Source organism: Trachurus japonicus, chromosome 7 (assembly GCF_045865225.1).
Source record: "Trachurus japonicus isolate A0001 chromosome 7, Traja_1.0".
In the NCBI taxonomy this organism is placed as follows: Eukaryota; Metazoa; Chordata; class Actinopteri; order Carangiformes; family Carangidae; genus Trachurus; species Trachurus japonicus.
The window spans coordinates 3,972,663-3,990,436 of NC_140913.1; the positions used below are offsets into that span (position 1 = coordinate 3,972,663).

The 17,774-nt window shown below is 40.4% G+C and overlaps 1 protein-coding gene across 6 annotated transcripts in view; it reads right to left on the minus strand.

Annotated features, from left to right (window-relative positions):
* The window catches only part of LOC146984030 (IQ motif and SEC7 domain-containing protein 1-like), a 229,221-nt gene that overhangs the window by 49,100 nt on the left and 162,347 nt on the right, over nt 1-17,774 (minus strand). Inside the window, exon 1 of one of the 6 annotated variants that reach the window (XM_085780857.1) lies at nt 2,946-3,119. The exons of the other annotated variants lie outside the window; for them this stretch is intronic. Coding sequence (XP_085636983.1) covers nt 2,946-3,088 — 143 coding nt within the window. The 5' untranslated portion in view covers nt 3,089-3,119. Of the gene's footprint in view, nt 1-2,945; nt 3,120-17,774 lie in introns of those variants that run through there. 6 annotated transcript variants of the gene reach the window in all.

The following is a 17,774-nucleotide window of genomic DNA, read 5'->3' on the forward strand; positions in this document are numbered from 1 at the left end:
AGTGACTGCACTCATAAATCCCAGTGAGGCTCTGCAGTAAAACTGAGAGGAAAGTACTCTAGATAATTGCTGTTTCTGTTTCCAACTCCCCTCCTCCTCCTCCTCCTCCTCTTCATCATCATCTTTCTTTTTTCCCTCTGTCTTATCCTTTGCTTTCCACACTTTCCTCTCCTCAATCATTTCTCTCTTCCCTTCTCTCAGTTCGCATCCACACCACGCATCCTCCTCCCCCCTCTATTCCTCCCCTCGCTCTTCCTTCTCATTCCTTTCCTTTCCTTTCCTTTCCTTTCCTACTATACTCGTTCTTTCCTCATTTCCTGTGTAAGACAAATGACTCTAGAATCATCTGTATTTGTGTATAAGTTTGTCCTATAATATGATTACAACTTCATACATTTTTTGATGAACACACACATCATTATTCTTCATTTGTTTTTGCTTTTTCATCCTATAACCTCTTACTTCATTTTCTCTTCTCTCTTCTCCTCTTTCTCTTTTCCTCTATTCTTCTCTCTTCCATATTTTACTTCATTTTCTGTCCCTCCCTTAATTCCTTTGCCCTTTACTACTTTTCTTGCTCCATCTCAGTTCATCCTCTTTTTCCTTTCCTTTCCTTTCCTTTCCTTTCCCTGAACCTGAGCCAGTTGCAGGGTTGAACCGAGGCGAGGTGCGTTTGATTTATACTCTGGCTGTGCACTTAGCACCACCCTGGCAGCTTCCTCTGGCAGGCTGCAGCCCACTGAGGTCACACACTAAACTTCAGATGACCCTGACATTAAAAAAAACTGTCACACCTGAGCCAGAGTTTTACTTTTCACCTTCTCTGTCCATCTTTGTTACTCAGTGCTGTACACCATGATGGGACAGACAGACAGACAGACAGACAGACAGACAGACAGACAGACAGACAGACAGTATCTTAGGACAGTGGTTCTCAAACTTTTTCACATCAAGGACCCCTAAATTGACACAAATTAGACCACGGACCCCCATTGGACAAAATTTTGAAGCAAACACCTTTTGTTCCGAGACTGAATAAAGTTTTCTACATTCAAATTAGGAAATATTATGGAGAAATTTCTGGAAAAAAGTGGTACAATTTCTCCAAAAACCTTCAAACATTTTCTAGGAAGAAGTGGTAAAATTCTCCCCCCAAAAAAAGTTTAAAGAAAACAAACAAACAAAAAAAGTTTAAAATTTTCTAGAAAAGAGTGGTAAAATTTCTAAAAAAACCCCCCAAAAACCAAAAACGTTTTAAAAGATAATCTGGAAAAAGTGGTAAAATTCTCAAAAAAATAAGTTTAAAGAAATCTAATATGTATATATTCTCAAAGAAAAAGAAGTTTAACAATTCTAGAAAAGTTGGTAAAATTTCAAGAAAAAGTTGGGGACGTTGAGAACCACTGTCTTAGGACATCCAGATATACAGAACAATGAGATATCAAAGAACAATTCAGTCAGGACAATGTGATCAAGATGCTAATGTGTTCTAGGAATTTCTATTATAAGAGTTATAACCCGTTGGATCAGTATCATCTGTGTTGATATACTCCTTCAGAGGCCTTCAGTTACCACGAAGCCCTAAAACTTAATAAGAAGAAGTGAGTGGTATGGAGATAGAGTTTTGTTTTTGTTGCCCTGGGTTTCGTCTCTCAGGCTGGCTTGTCTTGAGGGTTGCTGGGGAGGAGAAGACTACTTGTACGCAGAAAGTCTGAGTTCTACTACACAACTTTGCCACTATATATAGTGAATTAGTCAGTTACTGGGGAGCAACCAAATGCGCCATTACACTTTCATCCTGACAAAGCATTAACATAAGATAAATTGCTTTCTATTGGCAGCGACTAACATGCTGTATTCTTTCAGCGATGACACTGGGCATATACATGCAGCGTCATAGTCCCATGACAAATGATGTGATATAATAAAGTAAATGAGGCGAACCAGGCATTTAATTGCCTAAGCATAAATGAAAATTAACACCCCATTTTAATTATGACGGGGAACTAATGCTGTATTCATATCATATGGGATGGATGGTGATGGTAAAGTCTCCTGTCCTCTACCAGGAGCCGGCTAACCAGACAATCTGAGACCAAGAACCTTTAAATAAAAATAAATACAGTGAAAATCAGCCTTAGAGGTTTATTCACACTACTTGATTATGTTGATAAACTCCCCCCATGATTCTATGTCCACACCTTGCCCGCTCCACCGACCCCCTACACTCAGACTGGCTCAGGGACAGTGGGTTGAGACGCACAGGGTTCCTACACATTTGAAATGTCAAAATTCCATACTTGTTTCAGACCCTAATTTACAGACTTCTCGGTAAACATTACAAATTAGACGTGTATCATGTAAATAAATTATGCAATAAATCATTTGTTTTCATTATTCTGAATTTGTATGCCATTACGTCACCAAATAATTTCCAGGAGATTGTAGCTAATAGCACATATACCCAAATAACTTCACATGAGACCAAACCCAGATAAATATATTTCCATACAATAGTTTCCATTTTCCATACTTTTCCACTGGAAATGTATAAAAATCAAATTCCATATTTTCCATACTTTCTATATTCAGGCAGCAAACGAACAACCTCTTTCTTTCTTTTTTTCATTACTTATTATTTAACTGGATGTAATTATCTGCTCATGTACTCACTGTTATTCAAAACTGATCTGGGTTCATTAACCTGTTGATATAATGATGTAAAGTTCTCTGGGATGGGTGGGGTGGGAGATGGGTTACACAGAGAATGTGACTCTCTTATTGTTAACTGGAACTGTGAGTCAATAAAAATATTAAAATAGATAAATAATTAAATACTGTGGAATCCAGTAGAACATACAGTAGAATATACAACACAGTGCTACTTACTATAGCCCAGTGTCAACTCTAAACCCAGTGCAACATGAAAACAAGAGCAGACTCACATGTAAGCCTTGGCTCTGCTGGGAAGCTTGTTTCTCCTGTGAAACCACATGAGTCCAGAGGAAGAGGACACACACACACATACACATGTACACACACACACACACACACACACACACTTATGATGTTCAACACTGTTCTTCATATTTATGTTTGTTGCTGCTCTTCTCTTTTTCCTTTCAGACCTTTCCTGCATCTCTCTCTCTCTCTCACACACACACACACACACACACACACACACACACACACACACACACAACACAGAGGACACACTTGCACACTGTTTGTCATTCTGCATCCATAGCCAGGGGCGGTAACTAACAACACACTGATAGCAACACACGTCCCACAGGACACACACATGTGCACAACACACACACACACACACACACACACACACACACACACACACACACACACACACACACACACACACACACACACACACACACACACACACACAGATTAGAAATCTATCAGATTTACGTGGGTTACGGTGTCAAAGTGATGATGCCAGTTCCACAGTCCTGCACAAACAATACAAACACACACTGATACAAGCATGGATGCACTCACATGTAGTGAGTAACACACACACACACACACACACACACACACACACACACACACACACACACCTCCCCCTCCCCCTCCCCCACTGTCCTCCCACTGCAGCCAGTAGCAGACCCAGCACATCAACACAGTCCGTCTCTGCGTCAGTCAGGCCTGCAGGACCGAACTATTCACATCACGGAGCGTCAGGTGGAACACAGTCAGTTCTGAGGACAGGGTCTCTGCGGGTTTCACCAGCTCAAATGTAAGACTTCTTTAAAGACCTTTTTACAAGACCATTATGGGTGACATTTAAGACCTACAGTACCATGTGCGTTGAGGCCAGATAATTGTGGGATTTGTAGTTTTTGAACGATCGCAGGTTGTGATCTTTACTCGCACACTGTGCACCTAAATCATTTTCCCGGTTCGCACATGTATTTTTTTTAGGGTCAAATGCGAGTGAAATGCTCACCAATGATGGGCATAAGAAAATTTAAGACCTGTCTAAAATTATTTAAAGGGACAAGGAGGAGTTTTGGAAAAGTGAAGTGTTTTCACACTACATTTATGAGCCTCCACGGGCACCGTAAAATTCTTTGACCGGCGCAAGACAGACTCATGTTTTCATTCATCAATAATTAAAGTCAGAGGTTCAAAGAGGTTCACATACCGTTGTAGTTCCGACCATAAACGGAGATTCCGCGCCGTTATTCTCATGACTCGCCACGAAGGAAACGCTGGTCGGCTCGACCAGCGTTTCCGCCACCACTAATAATAACAAAATAACCATAGAGACAGAACGATATATTTATCGAAAATGGGCCCATTAACAAGTGTGGGTAGCAGAGATTCATCCACATTAACGTGAGACTTTTTTATAACCGAATAGAAACTCCTCGTTGTCCCTTTAAGACTTGAACACAATAATTCAACGAATTTAAAGGGATAGTTCAACATTTTGGCAAATTGGCCCATTGCCATAATCCCTATAGTCATAGCAGTAGGTTTGTTACCTTTAATTGTCGGTGTAAGCTATTTTTAGAACGGAGGAGCAGAGCCGTGAGCTGCTCAGAGCTATGCTATGGAGGCTAAGGGAATTTCTTGGTTTCCCTCATCAAACTCATCAAATACACAATCCAACAACTCAGAAACGCTGTCATGGACAAGTTGTGAGCTGCACATTCACCACGCTATGAGATAATAACACAATGTTACCAGACAGAGTTGTTTTAGAGGTAAATTCATGCAAAACCGAGTTACGTTCAGGGACAGTTTTTCAGCAAGCAGTCTCTGTATTTACCTCGAAAACGGCTCCGTTTCGTAACATTCCATTATTATCTCATAGCGTGGTGAATGTGCAGCTCACAACTTGTCCACAAAAGCGTTTTGGAGTTTTGGGATTTTGTATTTGATGAGTTTGATGAGTGAAACCAAGAAATTCCTTTAGCCTCCGTAGCGTAGCTCTGAGCAGCTTGCGGCCCTGCTCTGCCGTTCTAAAAATAGCTTACACCGACAAATAAAGTTAACGAACCTGCTGCTAATGACTATAGCGATTATGGCAATGGGCCAATTTGCCAATTTGAAGACATTTTAAGGCCTAAAATTTTGATTTTCAAATTTTAGAAAGTTAGAGCACCCACCCCATGTATTGAGGCTATAGCCCTCACTGCAAGCGGCCCCGGTTTGAATCCCACGCCAAGCGGCCCTATCCTGCATGTCATCCCCCCCCCTCCCTGCCTCCCATTTCCTGTCTCTCTAGACTATCCTGTCCATTAAAGGCAAAAAAAACCCCCAAAAATATATTTTAAAAAAAGAAAGAAAAAAAAAGAGCTGTCAGGACTCTGTGACTTTATGATGACACAACAAAGCAGTCGCTGCTCTGAGCCCCGCCCACCTGCACCCACCATCCAACCCTGCGGGATTGGGTGTGTTTGAGTGTTTCATTTGGAATCGAATCTATTTTTATTGGATCACTCTGAAAACAAGTCTGTCAATCAGAAGAAATGCTCAGAGCCTCCACTCTTCTGATTGGCTGCCACTGACCTGTCATTACCAGAGCTAATGAGAGAGGAGATGTATTAGGCTACTACGTTAAGATGTTGTTTTGGTAAATTGGCATACAGGTGCATCTTAATTAATGAGAATATCATGGAAAAGTTTATCTATGTCAGTAATTCAATTCAAAAAGTGAAACTAATACATTATATAGATCCATTACACACAGAATGAAATGCAGTATCTCTCAATTTGAATATTACAAAATAGCAATTAAAAAAAAATAATTAATAAGGAAATGTTGGCATTCTGAATATTTAGTTGGGGCTCAAAAAATCTTCAAACAAAGGAGCGCTTCGTGGACTCGTTGTTTAAAAAGAGGTGCTCTTTGGAAAGGGATCAATGATGTGAGAAAACAAAAGAAAAATTCCAAGGCACTCTCTTACCTATAAAATGCCTTTATTAAATTATGGCATGGTCAACATGACAATTAAAAAGTCCGACGCGTTTCGGCGTCTAGCCTTCATCAGGGAGTCAAATGGAGTGGGACAGGAACAATGGTTCTTTTATACAAGTGTTTGTCCAATGACAAGTGTCCACCTGGTTGCCACAACCCAGAGTGGGTGTGGTCATCAGCCCATTAAAGGGACATACCCATGGCCCAGGCCTCAACTAAGCTGAATGAAAGAATAAATTAGTTGGGGCTATTTGACTTAAACTACTGAAATTGACCTTTCCATGATATTCTGATTTATTGAGATGCACCTGTATATAACATTTGTGAATAAAACATAATTTGTGGATCAACACTTCCTATTCAACGCTCCGTATGAAATTTGGACAACAGTAATGGAAGTTTATTTTGGAGACGCCCCCCCACCACCTCCTCTGTGACTGTGACTGTGGTGCTGTGGAGCCGACAGGCGCTGATTCCACCACTGTAAACAACAACAGCAATGACAGACAGGAAGTGAGGGCACAGCGCTGTGACAGAATGAGCAGCGAGGTCGCTCTCACAGTCTGACACCAGAATATGAAGGAGGAGGAGGAAGATGACCTGATGATTCACTGACCTGACTCACTGACTGGTTTCTAACTCACAGACCAAATAATGTTGCTGCTCCAGAGTCTAGGCTGCCATGACACAGTGTAGAAAAACCAAAATACATCTGGTCATTAAAATCACCCAGATCCCAGCAATCTACATGATACTGTTATCATAGATGTAGCAGCCCAATTCAGTAAACATTTTACTTACATTAATAAAAGCTTGTGAATGGAGTTGTCACTTTTATACTTTTAATATATATATATATATTCTTTATTTGCCATCTTTTAACCCTCAGGAGCCTATTTTGGCCATTTTTGATTATGTTTGATTTTGCCTTTACTGTATATTAAAACGTTTACCATACACATGTTTGGTTCCTTTTTGTTTCAGCACAATTTCATATACTAACTATATAGTCTAGTAGCCAGGGGGGGTTCCCATGCACCCGAAAGATATATTTTTCTAACTTAGCTTTTTGTAATCCTTAAGGTGTCTAGTAAATTAATTTTGATGATCCCCGCGCCAATTATTGTCCCATGCATGTTTTTTTTTGAACATCTTTTGTGGCCATCCTGGATTTCCGACTGTGAAAAATGAAAAATTTTAATCTATATAGCTCCTGAACTATACATCCTACAGAGACAACTGACCCCATTTTCTTTTTGTCTTGGCATGAGGAATTGGTAGAGATGAAGATTGCCATGATTAAATCATGTGTGGTACATAAAAAATCAAAAAAACACAAAAAAAAGTTAAAACAACGGCGGAATTCTATCACAGGAACTCCTTCCCAATGCGCACTATTGACATTTTTTTTCCTAACTTTTATATTTTTTTACAATCTTCAAGATGCCTTGTAAACAAATGTTGATGATCCCAACCTGAAATATTATCCCATGTATGTTTATTTAGGCTATTTTGGCTGCCACCACCTGGATTTCCTAACATGATTTTTGAACATTCCGAAGTGTTTAATTTGGCCTTAAGTAGCTTGTGAGGGGTCAAACTAGGGGTTTTTCACGATTCTGAGTTGATTGCAAGCATTAGTTTTTCACCCAAAACACTCCTTGATGGTAAAAAAACAGCCATGCCCACATTTCCCGCTCATCGGAACCCCCCTACACACACCCCACTCCCCCCACCAACAATAGAATGTATTACCGAGAGGCTATTCCTTAGCATGGCAGGGGTTGTCTTTAATGTCACATGAATACGGTATGTATTTTTTTATATTTTTTCAATCTTTAAGATGTTGTAAACAAATGATGATGATCCCAGTCTGAAATATTGTCCTATGTATGTTTTTTTTAGCTATATTGGTTGCCACCCTGGATTTCCTAACATGAAAAACAAAAATGTAAGATCGAAATAACTGTGAGTAGGGAAACATTACCAAAATCTGGGAACTAAGTCCTTACCAAGAAATGTCTCCACTATTGTGTTCAGGAAGGTGTGTAATATCACATATTAAAATGTTGAAATTCAACTCCCATGGGAAACCTCCTAAAAGTTGGGGTACCTGGCACCGGATTTTTGAAAATTCCGAAATGTTTGATTTGGCCATTTAATCCCATCGGTCACAAAAGTGACCATAAAAAGTATTTGCAGTTGAAAGGCCCTAAATGGAGTATTAATATGTTTCCAAAAACTACTTAAGCTATATTACTACTAAATACTCAATATAATATAACTAGTCTACCCCTTCTTCTTTGTAGGACATCATACCTCCAGGATTTTGCAATGTCGCGAAATTTATAAAAAAAAGTATTATAAATTATGCGGATCGGGAACAAGCAAGGGAGAGAGAAAAGACACCAGGCACGCACCATATTTCAGATACCAGCAAAAACTGTTTGTTAGAAAAGAAGGGTGGAAAAGCACAAAAAAAATATACAGTGCTAAATTGATGCAAACATAATACTGTATGTTCATTTGCATCACTTTCCATCCAGTATCCAGGCTCTAAAAGCGGTCATTCTTGAAAAATGGAAAAAGATAGATGTTGCAATGTGTCACCAACTTGTTCCATACCCAGAAGACTTGGTGCTGTCCTTAAAAAGCATGTCTGGTCAAACAAAATACCAGTTGTAGTAGCTTTTGTTGTGGGGTGTATTCATTTTGCATTAACCAATTTGAGTACAACTAAAGAAAGCCTACTTTAATGTTTTATAAAACTCTTAAAAGTCTTGCCAAGATTTAGGAAATTGTTCTTGTCTTCATTAAGATAATAAAGATGTCTGTCTGTCTGTCTGTCTGTCTATCTATTTATCTATCTATCTATCTATCTATCTATCTATCTATCTATCTATCTATCTATCTATCTATCTATCTATCTATCTATCTATCTATCTATCTATCTATCTATCTATCTATCTATCTATCTATCTATCTATCTATCTATCAAAACGCTCTGGTGGACAAGTTGTGACCTGCACATTCACCACGCTGTGAGCTAATAATGGAACATTACGAGACGGAGATTTGGAGGCAAATGTGTAACTGGAACTACATTGTGTAAAATGCCCCAAAAATGTAGAATATATGCAACGCTTGCCCATCCCAACCCACTGTTACTGAGGGTACATATTATTGTACTATCAGATTAAAACTATCATATCTCTGGTTTTACAAGGTCTATCAACATCACAAACACTGGGAGAGAGTTAATTTGTGACGGCGCTTTGAAAACATCATGTGACCCTTGGGGGTTCAGCATCAAGCAGAGGACAGATAAATTAGACACATATTCATGTCTGTCCATGTGATAACTAGCAGCAGTTCTGGTGAGTCACACTCCTGCTACACAAATGATGAACCTTTGACATTTGAACCCTCAGGTGGAGGGCTACGGGACGCCGTTTTAGGATGCCCAAGACCAGAACGCGGCGTGCCAGGGTCTCCTTTATCCCTGCTGCTATAGACAGGCTTAATCTCTTGGGCTAGGCTGGTTATTCTCTCAGGCCTCTGCACTTAAATGCACTTGGGTATTAAGTGTTGTTTATCTTATTTTATTTTTATTAGTGTGACTGCTGAAGCAGTCACACTATTGTTCTTCTGTTTGGCCATTTTCTTCCGCCTTTTTACGGTCTTCTTCTAGTCCTTCATACTTTGTGCTATTTCAACAATTCATATATCAAAACGTGCAGCTTTTTTTGAACTTTATCGGCATTACTTTTCTCTTTTTAACTATTTATACTTTTTCAAATATTTAACTTTTTCTGATTTTTTTCAGCTTTATAATGTGTGTGTATTGCGTCTAACGAGGTACAGGTGTTTGTTATCTCCTTGATTACTCATACCAGTTTGCAGCACATCATCACATTACAATGAATGACAACAGGTCTGAAAGCAGTGTGCTCTCTGTAGCCGAGTGGCAGAGTAAAGGTTTAGTGATCATATGGTCATGGGTTCGATTCCTGCCTCAGTCATTTCACATCATTGCTTGACTTTTGATTCCATTTATTCAGCTGTCATTGGACAGTCTTTGATTCCTCATAGTATAAAGCTCATTGTAACTCAGGTTCTCTGTGGCCATATGGTTAGTGTGTTAGGTGTTGTGCTATTTCAACAATTCATATATCAAAACGTGCAGCTTTTTTTGAACTTTATCGGCATTACTTTTCTCTTTTTAACTATTTATACTTTTTCAAATATTTAACTTTTTCTGCAAATTAAACTCTAGACAAATTATTTTCTCCAGTTTTGTAGCCACACTTGTCTTCTGGCTAAAATTCTGGTCAAAAATGCAAAGAGACTTAGATAATAATTTTAAATATTTTTTAAATGCAGCCAGGGAGCTCTCTGCTCTCATTCAGCCCAATGCTGAGAGTTCTCCACAACTCTGTCTGTAGTCCAGTTGGTAAGGTGGCCGCTCCCCAACCCCAAGGTCACTAGTTCGAATCCAGGCTGAGCAATCTTGTTATGTGATGTTGAATTCTGCTCCCCTCCCCCACCCTCAATTGGTTACAGGTGTTCGTTAAGAGACGCATTAATTGCTTCTGCCACCGTTTGCAGCACATCATCACATTACAATGGCAACATGCTTATGTCTGTGCTCTCTCTGGCGAAGTGGCAGAGTAAAGGTTTATTGATCATGAGGTCAGGGGTTCGATTCCTTACTTTTTTTTTTAAGCAGAAGCCAGTGATCCTCTTATCAAAGGTTTTCTTTACCCCTCACATACTGTCTCTGTCTGTAGCCTAGTGGTTAGCTTGCTGGTCTGGAGACCTGAAGGTTGCTGGTTCAAATCTTGCCTCAACAACAATTATAGTGAATTATTTTCCCAGTCGTCCTCTGTTGACTTCTGATAACTTGCTTCATGTTGAAACTGCTGCTCTCAGCCTGAAATTCACAGAAATTTTCATTCTAAGTCATTCAAGCTTGACTCTCAAGCTTTCTTGATGTTGACAGTGTGCAGATCATTAACAGACAACAGTCTCTGCAACTGTGTGTGCACCGTGGCCTAGAGGCAGAGTGGAAGTCTAATGACCATGAGGTTGTGGGTTCGATTCCGACCTTGGTCAAACATTTGTATGGTGATCACTGCTTGCACTATTTGCTAATTCTGCAACAGCTTTCAGTTGCTATCAGCAGTCACACCATTTCCATTCTTGGAAATGCTTTTTCTAGTTTTTATTTCCAATTCTTGCAGCACTATGCACTTTAATGCACTGTGTAGACTTTTGCATTCTCACTTGCGCAGAGCATTATGTATTATGTATGCTATTATTATTATTATTATTATTATCAACAGTAATTTATTATTAGTAGTATGTTTCTATTACTCGTACTGTTTTTTAATGCATGTTGATGTCTTGGATGCTGTCTTTTTTGTCTTGTGTCTGTAATGCTTGCTGCAAATCCAATTTCCCTCGGGACATGAATAAAACTGAACTGAACTGAACTGAACTGAACATTTCAGCTCTTTACTGTTCAGGCTTTGTGAGTAGATGGACATTATTAGCATCGATATCCTTTGTCCTGTCCATTTTCATTCTTAATTGAACGTGGCAGCTTCTTGGTGGTGCTACCCAGACTGTGCGTTTCCATTTAAACAGCAGTTTTCTACTTGAAGTAAATGAACTGTTAAATAACAGTGTATTTGCTTGAGAGGGACATTGTATGTGACTGCTGTGTCCTCCACCGCTCACGTCCCCTCTGGACCTCGTAGCCTCCGGCTGTCACACTGCAGAGCACTATACTGTAACACAGACTGAGTTATAAAGCTCAGAACATGACTCCACATGGGAGCATGCATACACACACACACACACACACACACACACACACACACACACACACCTGCAGCTCTGTCAAAGTCACTCAGGCAGGAGGTCAGTGTGTCATTCTGTTGTAATTAATAAGCCTCTGTGATAAACCGTTGAGCTCAGTAATTACATAGCTCAGGTGTGTGTGTGTGTGTGTGTGTGTGTGTCTACTGTTTTACTCAGGTGTGATGAGTCTCTCTTGACCTTGGGAACAGATATCCTTGATAAAATATTCCAAACTCAAGGTCACTTTATAGATCCCTCTGGAGCTTTCAAACACTTCCTACTGCTTCCCTCATTATTTCTTAACAGTGTCATCATGTGATCTAAGAACTGAATTCAATAAGTAATGTGAAGATCATCTTCATCTACACCTGCATGTAGTCACTGTTATTATTAGGGCCACGGGCAATCGCACCGGGCACTGGTCCCAACAGCTATGAAATAGCTGCAGGGACCAGTGCCCGGGCGAAGCCCGGGCACTACTGTTATTGTGTGGATTTTTTCCTAGTTAGGGCCGCGGGCAATCGCACCGGGCACTGGTCCCAACAGCTATGAAATAGCTGCAGGGACCAGTGCCCGGGCGAAGCCCGGGCACTACTGTTATTGTGTGGATTTTTTCTTATTAGTGTGACTGCTGAAGCAGTCACACTATTGTTCTTCTGTTTGGCCATTTTCTTCCGCCTTTTTACGGTCTTCTTCTAGTCCTTCATACTTTGTGCTATTTCAACAATTCATATATCAAAACGTGCAGCTTTTTTTGAACTTTATCGGCATTACTTTTCTCTTTTTAACTATTTATACTTTTTCAAATATTTAACTTTTTCTGATTTTTTTCAGCTTTATAATGTGTGTGTGTTGCGTCTAACGAGCAGAGCCAGAGTGGTGTCAGAGTGGAGAGAGGCAAAAAAACATTCTAGAGTTTTTCTGGCTAAACTGTCAGCACGGCCACAAATTAAACTCTAGACAAATTATTTTCTCCAGTTTTGTAGCCACACTTGTCTTCTGGCTAAAATTCTGGTCAAAAATGCAAAGAGACTTAGATAATAATTTAAAATATTTTTTAAATGCAGCCAGGGAGCTCTCTGCTCCCATTCAGCTCAATGTATTTTTTTCACATCAGCAGGAGAAGGAGCTCAACTTTGTAACTTGCTGTTAAGTGCTTTTTAATTCATTTTAATTCACCAAAAAATAGTCACAGGTCACAAAAAAGTCCTCTCCTTACTTGGTGTGGCTAATCTATACGAAATTCTTTTTATTTTAAGCATCATTGAAAAATCTCACATTCATCAAAGTCTCAACCTCTCTTCTTCACAACTCTACTGTAGTGTAGGGGGTAGGGTAACTGCTTGCCAACCCTAAGGTCACTGGTTCAAATCCAAGGGAAGAACTCTTGTTATGTTATGTTGAATTCTGCTCTCCTCCCCCGCCTTCAATTGGTTACAGGTGTTTGTTATCTCCTTGATTACTCATACCAGTTTGCAGCACATCATCACATTAAGATGAATGACAACAGTCTTGAAAGCAGTGTGCTCTCTGTAGCCGAGTGGCAGAGTAAAGGTTTAGTGATCATATGGTCATGGGTTCGATTCCTGCCTCAGTCTTTTCACTTCATTGCTTGACTTTTGATTCCAATTATTCAGCTGTCATTGGACAGTCTTTGATTCCTCATAGTATAAAGCTCATTGTAACTCAGGTTCTCTGTGGCCATATGGTTAGTGTGTTAGGTGTTGTGCTATTTCAACAATTCATATATCAAAACGTGCAGCTTTTTTTGAACTTTATCGGCATTACTTTTCTCTTTTTAACTATTTATACTTTTTCAAATATTTAACTTTTTCTGCAAATTAAACTCTAGACAAATTATTTTCTCCAGTTTTGTAGCCACACTTGTCTTCTGGCTAAAATTCTGGTCAAAAATGCAAAGAGACTTAGATAATAATTTTAAATATTTTTTAAATGCAGCCAGGGAGCTCTCTGCTCTCATTCAGCCCAATGCTGAGAATTCTCCACAACTCTGTCTGAAACATGCTTATGTCTGTGCTCTCTGTGGCGAAGTGGCAGAGTAAAGGTTTATTGATCATGAGGTCATGGGTTCGATTCCTTACTTTTTTTTTTAAGCAGAAGCCAGTGATCCTCTTATCAAAGGTTTTCTTTACCCCTCACATTCTGTCTCTGTCTGTAGCCTAGTGGTTAGCTTGCTGGTCTGGAGACCTGAAGGTTGCTGGTTCAAATCTTGCCTCAACAACAATTATAGTGAATTATTTTCCCAGTCGTCCTCTGTTGACTTCTGATAACTTGCTTCATGTTGAAACTGCTGCTCTCAGCCTGAAATTCACAGAAATTTTCATTCTAAGTCATTCAAGCTTGACTCTCAAGCTTTCTTGATGTTGACAGTGTGCAGATCATTAACAGACAACAGTCTCTGCAACTGTGTGTGCACCGTGGCCTAGAGGCAGAGTGGAAGTCTAATGACCATGAGGTTGTGGGTTCGATTCCGACCTTGGTCAAACATTTGTATGGTGATCACTGCTTGCACTATTTGCTAATTCTGCAACAGCGTTCAGTTGCTGTAAGCAGTCACACCATTTCCATTCTTGGAAATGCTTTTTCTAGTTATTTTTCATCTTCCGGACGCTTTTTCGATTCGCATCTAGTCCTGCAACTCGAAGAGTTGCAGGACATATTATATATCAAAACGTGTGTCTTGATCGGGATCGCTGTGCTATTACTTTTCTCAACAGTTTACGAATTTTTCGCGACGTAGTCGCGAAAAACTGCGCAAAAATTTTGCATGTAAGTCAATGGGACGGGCGGAAAAAAAAGAGCGAAAAAGACCAATCATTGGAGTTTAACAAACGTCTACTGCTCAGGCATACTTTCACCTAGAGACTCCATTTAAACTTTAAACAGTAGACACAAGTCTTGTGTATTGTCGTATTACTCCACGTTTTGATAGGTCATATCGTTTTTGATCAATCCCTGATCAATGACCATGATCATTTTTGGAGAAATTATGAGTTTATAATGGGTGTGTATTGCATGGAATGTTCGTGTCAGAGTGCGTGACATCATCGGTTAGAGTGGGAGAGAGTGAAGAAACATTCTGTATTTTTTCTGGATAAACTGTCAGCACGGCCACAATTTACACTCTACAGACATAATTTTTTCAGAATTTGTAAGACAAACTTGTTATCTCTCATGTCATGTGCTCAAAATATCAGAGAGACTTACAGAATTGACAGAATCAGCCTCTGAGTGCGGCCACGTCTGTCTCTGCTCCTCATTGAGTCCAATACAAATATTTTCTGAGAGGAGCAGAACGGCCTGATGTTTTAAAACTGCCAGCGTCGCCAAAATATTTACTGTAGAAACACCAAATCGTACCGAAATTTTCAGTAAGTCCTTAGAGCAACGTTGATCTGTGTTTTGTTCTGATAGGAGTTACCGTTTTGTCATGCTAAGCCTAATTGTGAGGCCGGTTTAGAGGCAGAAAATGGCTGTTTTTCTCCACGTTTCTGTCTGTCTCAGCCTGCGGGGGCCCCTATCGCCGTGGTAACCTCTTTGATCCTCAGGCCAGGGCTCGTTAACTTCATAAACAATCCACCTGGCGCTCGTTTAAATGTTTATAAACACAGACACAGCTAAATCAGACTGACACAGGATGCAGCTACTAACTAACTATGTGTCAAGTCAGTCACACACACACACACAGACTCTAGAGCCAGCTTCATGTGATTACAGTCACACACACACACACACACACACACACACACACACAAACACACACACACACACACACACACACAAACACACAAACACACACACACACACACACACCTTCATGTGATTAAAACACAGTTAACGTGCAACAGAATTTAAACTTAAACCATGATTTAATCTGGTTTTAAAGTTAAACCTTGTTGGTGTCACACACACACACACACGCACACACACACACACACACACACACACACACACACACACACACACAGGTAACCTAATGTGGTTACAGCTCCTCCATATCAGTGCTTATAGAAAGATGATCATGTGTCTGTCTGATCAGCTCTGTCTTGCGCTTAAGATCGTGGGTTTGATTCCCATGTTGACAGAGATGGCAAAATCGGCAGTAGCCCCGCGGCCCATTCAAAATTTCCCGAGAGGAAATTTTCTAGTTAGGGCCACGGGCAATCGCCCCGGGCACTGGTCCCAACAGCTATGAAATAGCTGCAGGGACCAGTGCCCGGGCGAAGCCCGGGCACTACTGTTATTGTGTGGATTTTTTCTTATTATTCTCCTTCATCTTCCGGACGCTTTTTCGGTTCGCTACTAGTCCTGCAACTCGAAGAGTTGCAGGCCAAATTATATATCAAAACGTGCGTCTTGATCGGGATCGGTGTGCTATTACTTTTCTCAACAGTGTACGAATTTTTCGCGACGTAGTCGCGAAAAACTGCGCAAAAATTTTGCATGTAAGTCAATGGGACGGGCGAAAAAAAAAGACCGAAAAAGACCAATCATTGGAGTTTAACAAAAGTCTACTGCTCAGGCATACTTTCACCTAGAGACTCCATTTAAACTTTAAACAGTAGACACAAGTCTTGTGTATTGTCGTATTACTCCACGTTTTGATAGGTCATATAGTTTTTGATCAATCCCTGATCAATGACCATGATCATTTTTGGAGAAATTATGAGTTTATAATGGGTGTGTATTGCATGGAATGTTCGTGTCAGAGTGCGTGACATCATCGGTTAGAGTGGGAGAGAGTGAAGAAACATTCTGTATTTTTTCTGGATAAATTGCCACCACGGCCACAATTTACACTCTACAGACATAATTTTTTCAGAATTTGTAAGACAAACTTGTTATCTCTCATGTCATGTGCTCAAAATATCAGAGAGACTTACAGAACTTACAGAATCAGCCTCTGAGTGCGGCCACGTCTGTCCCTGCTCCTCATTGAGTCCAATACAAATATTTTCTGAGAGGAGCAGAACGGCCTGATGTTTTAAAACTGCCAGCGTCGCCAAAATATTTACTGTAGAAACACCAAATCGTACCGAAATTTTCAGTAAGTCCTTAGAGCAACGTTGATCTGTGTTTTGTTCTGATAGGAGTTACCGTTTTGTCATGCTAAGCCTAATTGTGAGGCCGGTTTAGAGGCAGAAAATGGCTGTTTTTCTCCACGTTTCTGTCTGTCTCAGCCTGCGGGGGCCCCTATCGCCGTGGTAACCTCTTTGATCCTCAGGCCAGGGCTCGTTAACTTCATAAACAATCCACCTGGCGCTCGTTTAAATGTTTATAAACACAGACACAGCTAAATCAGACTGACACAGGATGCAGCTCATAGTCACACACACAGACTCTAGAGCCAGCTTCATGTGATTACAGTCACACACACACACACACACACACACACACACACACACACACACACACACACACACACACAGGTAACCTAATGTGATTACAGCTCCTCCATATCAGTGCTTATAGAAAGATGATCATGTGTCTGTCTGATCAGCTCTGTCTTGACCTTAAGATCGTGGGTTTGATTCCCATGTTGACAGAGATGGCACAACCCGCAGTAGCTCCCGTGGCCCATTCAAAATTTCCCGAGAGGAAATTTTCTAGTTAGGGCCGCGGGCAATCGCACCGGGCACTGGTCCCAACAGCTATGAAATAGCTGCAGGGACCAGTGCCCGGGCGAAGCCCGGGCACTACTGTTATTGTGTGGATTTTTTCTTCTTATTATTATTATTATTATTTTTCCACTTCCGGCCGACTTTCGGTCCGCTACTAGTCCTGCAACTCGAAGAGTTGCAGGACATATTATATATCAAAACGTGCGGCTTGATCGGGATCGCTGTGCTATTACTTTTCTCAACAGTGTACGAATATTTCGCGACGTAAGTCGCGATTTACTGCGCAAAATTTTTGCATGTAAGTCAATGGGACGGGC